The following is a 9,688-nucleotide window of genomic DNA, read 5'->3' on the forward strand; positions in this document are numbered from 1 at the left end:
CTTTTCTGTTCTTCTGAATACTCAGAATAAAAGGTAAAACAAGTTATTTCTCGTTTTGTGACCTTTTTCAAGAGACACTGTGAATACAAGGCAAGCTTGTTACACCAGTAAATGCAATGCTGTGGTGATTTATTGACTGTATGGTAAGACAGTACATCTTTTCAGTCACTAAGTCTGAGCTGAACTGATGCATCTGTCACAGCTGGAGAAAAGGGAGCACAGAAAATGAATGCTTTTTGTGACAAAAGAGTCAAAGACATCATTTTTAGCTGGTCGAGTGACTTACGGTACTTCAGATAGAGAGGTTAACACACAGTGCTGCTGCTGCCATTGTCACTGAGTCATTTCCGGGTGTCAGCAGTTTGGCAGATACAAGGCTTTTATGACGGTTGTTATCAGGTTCTACATCGCACCACCGATACGTTTCATTAAAATTTGAATATCCGTTTCATATTTGACATTGGTATTCTTATCTGCATCAAAGTCTTGTTTTCCATGCATAACCCTTTCCCTTTTCAAAATGCTTAGATTTTTATACTTTCTGTATATTCTTTTTTTGTTGAAGTTTGAGTTGTTAATATGTTTTTACTGTTCTGAACTGTTTACTATAACCTAATATCATCATCTGTGTTTTGCAATTCAACCTAGAAAAAAACCCCCAAAAGAACAAGCCTCCACAATGTAAAGGTTGTGTTTAAACCTCCAAGTGCAGCAAATGTACAAGTTTATGCAAATGTTTAGATTATGAACATTGCCACCTGGGATGATGTCCAAGTCAGCTGTCAGTTACTCTCTGTGAGTCTAACCCTTTCTCTCTCTTGCTGCCATAATATTACAGCTCCCGATTTACTAAAATACAATACTGTGTACACAAACATTCATCATTATTCATTAATTATTGCACATTAAAGTGGCAGTTAAAAGTCCTACAAAGAATTCACATTTACATAATGTGAAGAAAATAACCGTTTACATTATGTGAACAGAGCAGCAGAGAAATGCAGTCAATTTGGACAGTAAATATTCAACTGTCAGTAAAAGTATACGGGCCAACTAAACCGTGAAAAATAGAAGTGAGTTTAAGTCCACCAAGGCAGAAAAACAGATAAGGGTGCTTCCTACAAAACCCTCAGGCAGAAAATTTGGAATTTATGAAAAGAAACACTTTGTAGAGAAACGCAGGTATTACAACAAAGTAAAATTTAATAAAATGCTATAATACATCATTGGAGCATTCATACATTTTCCAAGTGTACACATCTTGCCAACACTCTCCTGTAAAATGTATTAACTTACAATTCATGTAGCGCCTTGGAAATGGCTAGCAAAATTTCACATTTTTAACATGAAATTATGATTAGTGAGATGAAACATTGCAGTATAACATGGCAGACAGCTGTGGAGGAATTCCATATTTAACAACTGACATGAGAAGAAAAAAAGAAAAAAATCACAGCCTCCTTTCAAGTCAATTCTCAAAGCACAAATAGACAGTTATATTTTTCATTTTTTTTGCAGCAATTTAAAATCATAATTCTCCCACCCAAGCAACCCATGCTTTGTTTAATGACACTGTATGCGTTTACCTCATGTGTCAAGTTTTCTATACAGGTTTAATCGGACAATTCAATCCATCAAAGCTTCAGATAGAGAGGTACAAGAGCTGGCAGCGAGAAATACTCCTATGTGCATCAGGGTGGCAGGAGGCAGTGAGGCGTCCGTTCTGAGAAACCGTGTGAATAAAAAAGGGAGAAATCCTCATTCACCACTTGGATTGTTACTGGTTTGTACAGTCCTTCAGTGGCCCTGAAATTAAAACCGGCATTTAAATTTTGCCCACGTGTATTTAAACAAGCGAAAAGAGGACTGGATGGGAGGAAGCATTGTGTTAAAGGCAACCTGGCCTGTTAAAGCCTAAATGAAGATAAAGACTTCATGTTGGTTACATCAAATCATACATTGCCGTCCGACTGAGATTGGTGCAGAGTTGGTGCAGGGCCTAGAAGGAAATCGGTTTGGTATCCAGAGCGAGCGTTTATGCCTCCACTCCCTCTAACTCGGGGGGCAGAGGGGATTTCGGGTGCTTGCTCTCAAAGTGTTGCTTGAAGGTTTTTGGGTCTGGCATCTGGGACTGCAGGAAGGAACAAATATAATGTAATATTTTCGGGACGTAGCAGAGGTCTTTGGAAAATATAGTTTCTCAGTGATCAAAGGATGTTATACAAATCTAAAAGAAAAAGGGACCAAACGGCCGCAGAATTAACAAGTTAAAATGAAAAATAAAGCCTTTTCCCATCCTGAGTCAGGTTCTGGCTTCTGGGTTGTCAGAGTTCAGACTTCATACTCACCCTGCACACAGCGCAGGTGAACACTAGCGCTGCCTTGGCTGCCGTCTTTTGATCATGACTTTTGGCCTTCTTCATTTCCGCCTGTTTCTTGGCGTTTTTCTGCTGAGACTGAAGCTTCTGATGCCCGCGTGCCATTCTGGCCAAGCCTAAAGAGTAGGAAGCAAGGACAAAGGACTTAATGTTTACGGATACACATCAGTGTTGTGGATAGGGCTACACAATATACCGTTTTTTTTTTTTTGTTTGTTTTTTAATCGTCATCGCGATATCAAAAGGCTGCAACATATCGCGTAAGACACTCGCGAAATATTTGTTAGTTGAAAGAAAATAGGAGTAGAACACTGCACTTTAAAATGTAACCGTCAATCATTTTTTAGTGCTTCCTTTTATATTCAAGTCAATGTTCAATTTTTTCAATAAAATGTTGGAAATGATTTCCTTTTATTCGTTTTAAATTCAACAAGCAGGTCATTGTATTATAGCAGAATACTGAAAGCAGCACAATTGAGAACACTTAAATATATGTTCATGTATCGCAAGTAATATCGTTATCGAAATATTTTCCTCAAATCATGCAGCCCGTGTTGTGGACATACTTAACTTTCAATTACGGTTGGTAGCCTACTCATCTACCATAAACAAGTCAGTTAATAGTTATTTTAGTGCCCACAAAGAAGGTTTGCATAATAGGCTACCATGTTTACTGTCATGGCAAAGGTAAAGTATGAAGACTATCACACATTTTGGTCTATGGGACAGGCAATTCTCTCATTATTTTCCATCAATTTGTTGCAGCGCCAAAGCAATGCTTTTCTTATAGGCAGCTAAATGTTTAGCGGATATAAACACTGGAAAAAGAAAGCCAAAGAACCGAAAAGAATCAACAACTGCCAGTCAGCCAGGGTCAGGCAAAGTAAACAAAACAAGATAAAGCTTCAGTTTAACCTGACCTGAAATGCAGGTGCTTTAGATGAAACAGAGGCAGGGCTAAAACGAAACCTTGACTTACATGAGGGTATGATTTGTAATGTATTCCATGAAAGACAATCAGGACAGGGGAAACTAAACAACATTAGAACTGCTTAGCTTAGGGGCTGATTCCAGGAAGCAAGTGTCTGGATAATTCAGTTGTATAAACCTGGTTCCAGGTTTTAATCAGCAAAGATAACAAATATGTTTCTTGGAACAGGACCAGGTTTGGCAGCTTGTGCAACAATTTACTTGCAATTGGCATTTGAGAGAGTGGCATTGGGGAGGGAAACAAGTTCTCTCATAGCTATGGGCCTCAAGATTTTGACACAATGATCTAATGTGAGGTACTAATGCAGCACCCACCTTTAGGCCCTTAACAGATTGTAAACTTTAGTGTTGCATACTCCCAAATCATCACACTCTGAGTGTGACCCTGGAGCTTTCAAGGCCCCTGAAGGTCTAGGGACTTGGGGTGATTGCCCAACTTTGCCCCGTTGGTAATCCAGCCTTGCTTACTAGCAACGTCTATTAATAGTATGCTGTTAGTCAGCAATGTATTCAGTGGTAACTAGCGTTGGTTATCTTATGACAAATATGGTAAGCTTGCTGAGCACTCAGTATGTTAACTTGTGTTAACACCATGTGTTAGCCAGCTGATTCAAAAACTAGTTTTATTGGTGCTTAGAGATTGAGGAATATAATATAATTAGTAACAATTACATTAAAGTTACCATAGTACATCTGGCTCATTGTTATCGAGGTGACGCCAGTTTATTTTCCCCTGCACTAACGTTAATCGAGCTGTTAACGTGGGTTAGCATACATGCTAACTTTAGCTAGCTCACTATGGCTATCTCGTTAGCTAGCCAGCTAACCTTGAAATGAATATTCGCATGAGGGTAACGTTAACAGGGAAACGCATCAGCGATATGTTATAGTTAAAAACAATTTAAAAGGACAGCAAATCTTACCTCTTACAAGTAACGGTACGTGTCGTTTGCTGGACGCGCGAGCGCGCACACACACAAGTGTGACAGCTGCTCAGTTCTCAGACAGCTGAAAGCTACTGCTGCGTTCAAAGACTTTCGTATAATTCGGCTTTAATATGAATTAAACCGTTTCATGGTTTAAAAATCTTGTAAAATCATACGTACGTATGTTATATTAATAATGTGTTATGTTAGGAGCAGTTTACCAAAATTTGATTTTAGTGAATGACAGGATAACACAAAAAACGTATTCATATTATAGCTGTGATCATGCGCAGAAGCCGTAATGTAAAGTTGTCTATGGTATCTGGGCCGCTCTGGGCTGGCAGATGTAGTCACCATGATGCAGATACAGGACGTTGGCAATGTCGCCCCTATGTGGCGGAGTTTGGTTAGTACACATCCACATAAACTGGAATTAGTAGAAGAAAGTACATATATATATATATATATATATATATATATATATATATATATATATATATATATATATATAAATATTTGAATTAAATGCTTCATGGTGATCCCAAGTTAGAAGTTATGGTTTATCCAGTGTTTTATTCATAATGCTTTTGTGCTTATTATTGCATTATAATCTACATAAAATGTGCGTGCTGACACAGGCCTAGTTGCCTAATAATGTTTCATTATTTGTTTGGAATTAGGAGATAATTACCATCTAATTATTTGTGTCGTAACTTAAGTAGACTATTCACACATGTATGGGATTTGAACAGTGTGCTTGCAATCAAAAGAGCATTTGAGAAAGAGATTGTATGCAATAATAACGCCTTTTTCTATTTGACCATGGTTGTTTTATTGTTTTGTTTTAAATAAAAAGTAAAATAAAAAATAGTTGTCTACCTCTTATTTGCTATTTGTTTTTGTTTTAATTGCAGTTATTGACTATCTTCGACATTAACATTCTTCAAACCTGTACATTTGTGTTTAAAACAAAATATTTCAAAAAAGATTTTGTTAACAATTCACATTTCCATAATTACGAGACAGGCTATGAATCTTCATCTTCCTTAGTATAAAAACATCCTGTGGTCAGTTTTCTATCGAATTTCGTGGAGATATTGTGGAATAAATTTAATGGATTCCTCTTTTGATTTGGAAAAAAGATCACTCTTAGAAGCTATTGTTTATACTGTAAATACAGCAATTACTTCTTCCTCTAGTAACTTCTTTCTCTGCATGTATTTCTCTTTTTAAAACTTATTTTATATCAAACTTTTGAACACTAATATTTTAAAATACTGATGATTTTGTATTTCTACATTTTACATTTGGTATGTCCGTTGTGGTTTTAATATAAGCCATCAGAGGTTTCTACCACACCCTCACATGTATTTTATATTTCTTTAATGTGATTTGTATTTATGTGAGTGAAACAAATTAACAAAACATAAACCTTTTACACCTCATTCTATGTTATTGTTGGTTTTACTACTAAACTAAACACCTCTTATCTATTGGTATCCCGTGTATGCACAGGACCAAACTCTTTGCAACACACAGATTTTGAGAGATAAATGATAAAACGTGATGTTCCCCCAAAGCAACACTAGATGGCAGGTATGTAAGACTACATACAATATACTGTATACTGGTGTGTTGTGTGGGAGAAATACTGTAAGTTGTAGTGGTACCAGCATCCACAACATGTGCACACACACCTAACACTAATACTGACATATACCTAGTGGCTGTAATGTTAAAAGAGCTAAATTATCATTATAACAATCTCAAATTCAAAGATTACTGTATACACTGCTGGCCCACTAAGATCCGTCTTGAATATTAAGCATTTATTCAAATCTATTTTTAATTACAGTTATACAATGTGGTTCATGGGACTGCATTGGATATTTATTTTTTCTATCTGTGACTTTGGTTTTGGGAACAGTGGAGCTGTTCACCTCCGCTCTGTATTTGACTGAATGCAGCTAATATGTAAATTAACTGAAACTCCAGTTAGGACATGATGGAAACAAAAACTCACGTGTTATCCCAATAACATCAAAATGTCAATCAGTCTGTAAATAAAATAATACATCCTAGTGTGTATGTGTCTAGTTGTGAGTTGCATTATTGTAATTGTCTCTATTAGAACGAAAGAAGACAGTCAACTCTGTGTGCGTGTGTGTGTGTGTCTATTTTTATTCACTAACAGTCATTATAGTACTCATTCCTGTTGGAAAACTTCCCAAAAGTTAGGTGTCATGACTTTCTTGAGAGAAATTGTATCATTGTGAGAAAAGTCTGCAGCCTGCCATTGCGGCCCCCTCCACCTTCCTGCTTCCCCCCCCTCATCATAAGAGAGAGACAATCCTTTTGTGAAGAGGTGGAAATATCTCTCAAAGAGAAGGATGTGATTATGCTTTCAGAACGGGGTGAAAAGTAAAAGAAAGAAGGGAGAGAAAAAAAGACAAAAGCCACACATTGCTCAAGTTCCCCCCGCCCTGGAGGTTGTTGTGCAGGGACTTGCTAGCTTAGGTTTGGGGTGAGGTTGTCCAGCCTTAGGGCCTGTGTGAAAGCAAATCTTCCAGGTGTCAGCTATTCAATAGTGGAGGAGAATAGTATCTGGCTATCCATTGTGTGCATGAATAAGCAGGGGTTTGCCACAGATAGCCTGAGATTACTTTTTCCTATTTGGGTCCTTTAATCCCACCACAAGGGATTTCAGGTTCACTTTCTGCTTGGCCAAGTTGTTTTTGAATCCTTTTGCTGTATATTATCTTTTGCAGTTTCTGGTTTATGTTTCTAACGGCATAACCACATATCCAGGTTTAGCTAGTTTTCCAGAGGTTAAGCCAGAGTCAAGAAAGATTTTTTTAAGATGCATTGTAGGATAGCGAAATTTTTCTTGCAACAAAACATCATACGGAGAGAGAGAAACAGTAGCTAGAGTGACTGTTGAGGGAAGAGGAAGTTGGATTTCATCTTCCCCATTGGGCACTTCCTCTACCGGCTCCCCCTTCATGCTTTCCCTTTTTTTTGCCACAGTCCACTGCCTGCTGCTGCACCACCATGACATACCACAATGTTGCCAGACCAGTCGGGCTGGCTGTACACAAGCTGTGACACAGTCACAACACATCCACATGCTGGTAATTTTCGCTGCTGCCTTTAGAGGCCTCATACCACGTGACGTGATTGACATATATAGCACACAAAGGGTTTGTTAAAGCATTTAACTGCTGTGTTTTTAGTGTATTTTTTGCAAAGAAAAATTAAATCAAATTAAAAATTAAACCTCCAACATCACACTCTATCGTCAATCTATCTCTGAGGGTAGAAAAGTTAAAACCAAACTTAATGGCACAAACAGAGTGCTTCTTTTTTTTTTTGCAATGCAATTGTATTTGTTCAGTGGTTTAATGAAATTGACCCTGACATGGCCCAAGAAATCACATCAAGAGGGCAAACCATGCCTTCAGGGGGGAAAAAGTTAATTTCCTACCTTGACTCACAAACACACACAAAGACACACACACAAACACTTCTACACGCAGAGTGCAACTGAAGGAGAGGCGAGGTCTCGGGTCGGGCAGATATAAGCCGGTCAGACAGAGGCTGATTGTGAAGGTGGTGACAGCACTCACTAACCTCACTAACAGCAGCAGCTCTGAATCTGAACTGTGGCTGTTAGTGAATGAAGTCAACAGCATTGGATCGAATGTCAGTTTTACCGTAACACAAATGTCATGGAATTTCTGATTTAGACAATACAAGGTTGGTAGTGATGAGTAGGCTATAATATAACCATTTTGCATTTGAAACGCCTTGATGCATAACACATAATGTTTTATAGGATATCCTAAACCCTTATAATAAAACAATATTTATTCATGGCTCATCTTGAGTTACGAGCAGATCAACAGAAAATACATTTCTTTTCTTCTCAGAACATAACTTTGTGTACAATAAATATATTTGTCTTTCTTACCCCTCTAACCACCCTTTGAGACGGGTCCTGTATCGCAGGTTGCGGTTGATTTTATCTATTAATTTAGAGAGATGGATATTTATCTGTTTAAATGTGCCTTAATCTGCCCGGCTTCCACTTTTTTATGTCTCCCGTCATCTCTCACCTTCCTCTCCATGTTATGCTTTACTCATTCTACTCTTCCTTCATCCCCCCCCCCTCTCCTGTTTTCCTCACTGCTGTCCATCTGGAGAACGACACATCCCCCCTTGACTCTCCGTCTCTGTCTCAGCTGTGAGTTTCTGTACTCAAACAGGGAGACTCTGACACCTAATCCTGGCCAAGTCCAGACAAGCTGCTTCTCTCTGCGAAAAAACTCAGGTATGCCTTTCACCTCTCTCACAGAGTGGGACACACACACACACACACACACACACACACACACACACACACACACACACACACACACACACACACACACACACACACACACACACACACAGATAGGTATTCTGTGGCTCCTGGCCCCTGACTTTTCTGTCTTGCCCATGCCTGCTTGTGGCAGCTTGTATCGTAGCCTTCGCACTATTTCAGCTGTCATACCGCCACATGGCAAACATTCCAGCTAGGAGAAGTCATGTAGGGAAAGGTACAGATAAGGGCAATCTTTTTCAAAACATTATTTTGATTAAGTCAAGCAAAAAATACTTCTCACTTTGTTTTCTGAGTAGAGTTAATTAGTTGCATGGACAGACTTTGAGACATCTGTTTTGTAGTTGTTTGATTGACTTTCCAACAAGAAATGTTAACAGTCATTTCAAACAGAGGCTCTGGGTACAGACCCAGATGCTCTAAGGGCATGTGCTGGGTAGGCCCATTCAGTAATCTGTCCATGTTCATTGGAAAAAGTGGTGATAAAGTTTGGTAGAAATATGCTTGGTATACATCAGCTATTCATTTTTTTTCCTCTCCTAATTTAAACAAGGTTTTCTGTTTCTCTTAATCTTTGTTCATCTCTCTATCTGGGTGTTGTTGGAACTAAAGGACCCCACCTGTATTTATCTAGCAGTCCCATTCAAACACATACAGAGAGAGCTCAGGAAAGGCCCAGGTGCTCTGTAAAACAAATTAGACAAGGGAGGATAGTAGTGATCACATGCTTGCTCTTCATACACACACGCCAAACAAATACAAAACACCCCTGACGGTTTAACTGAATCTGAAATGTAATTTTTAGATTTCCATATAAGAGTGCCTAAAGGCATTGATAAGCAAAAGGTTTGCATTTTGTCATGCAAACATCTTCATAGGAAATCAAACAAACCAGTTTGGAAATTGCAACCCAACCGTTTTTGAAAATTCAACTGAGGAGCAGTTTATCCTTTCTGAATTAATTCTTATATATACTGTATGTTATGTAACTCTGTAGACGTCGTGGAAGAAGT

At 38.4% G+C, this 9,688-nt stretch overlaps 1 protein-coding gene across 2 annotated transcripts; it reads right to left on the reverse strand.

The window, feature by feature from the left end:
• Window positions 1-1,183: 1,183 nt before the first annotated feature.
• znf706 (zinc finger protein 706) lies at window positions 1,184-4,401 on the reverse strand. Of its 2 annotated transcripts, XR_013502963.1 has the most exons (4): window positions 4,292-4,401; window positions 2,349-2,494; window positions 1,959-2,131; window positions 1,184-1,806 (listed from the first exon to the last, which is right to left on the reverse strand). XR_013502963.1 is itself a non-coding variant. In XM_078268155.1 (3 exons), exons 2-3 carry the CDS (start codon window positions 2,481-2,483, stop codon window positions 2,036-2,038), a joined length of 231 nt encoding a protein of 76 aa, XP_078124281.1. In that variant the 5' UTR covers window positions 2,484-2,494; window positions 4,292-4,401; the 3' UTR covers window positions 1,184-2,035. The 2 variants fall into 2 exon arrangements, 1 of the variants encoding a protein (XP_078124281.1); XM_078268155.1 differs by having other exon boundaries at window positions 1,184-2,131.
• Window positions 4,402-9,688: the final 5,287 nt, after the last annotated feature.

The sequence above is a fragment of the Sander vitreus genome, chromosome 14, assembly GCF_031162955.1.
Source record: "Sander vitreus isolate 19-12246 chromosome 14, sanVit1, whole genome shotgun sequence".
NCBI lineage: Eukaryota > Metazoa > Chordata > Actinopteri > Perciformes > Percidae > Sander > Sander vitreus.

What these genes read in the sequence shown, in the direction of transcription:
- znf706 (XM_078268155.1), bottom strand. Translation starts at nt 2,483, where the DNA reads ATGGCACGCGGGCATCAGAAGCTTCAGTCTCAGCAGAAAAACGCCAAG. An exon ending in TCACCTGCGCTGTGTGCAGG is followed by an intron (nt 2,132 to 2,348) that starts GTGAGTATGAAG and finishes TCCTTCCTGCAG; the next exon opens with TCCCAGATGCCAGACCCAAA.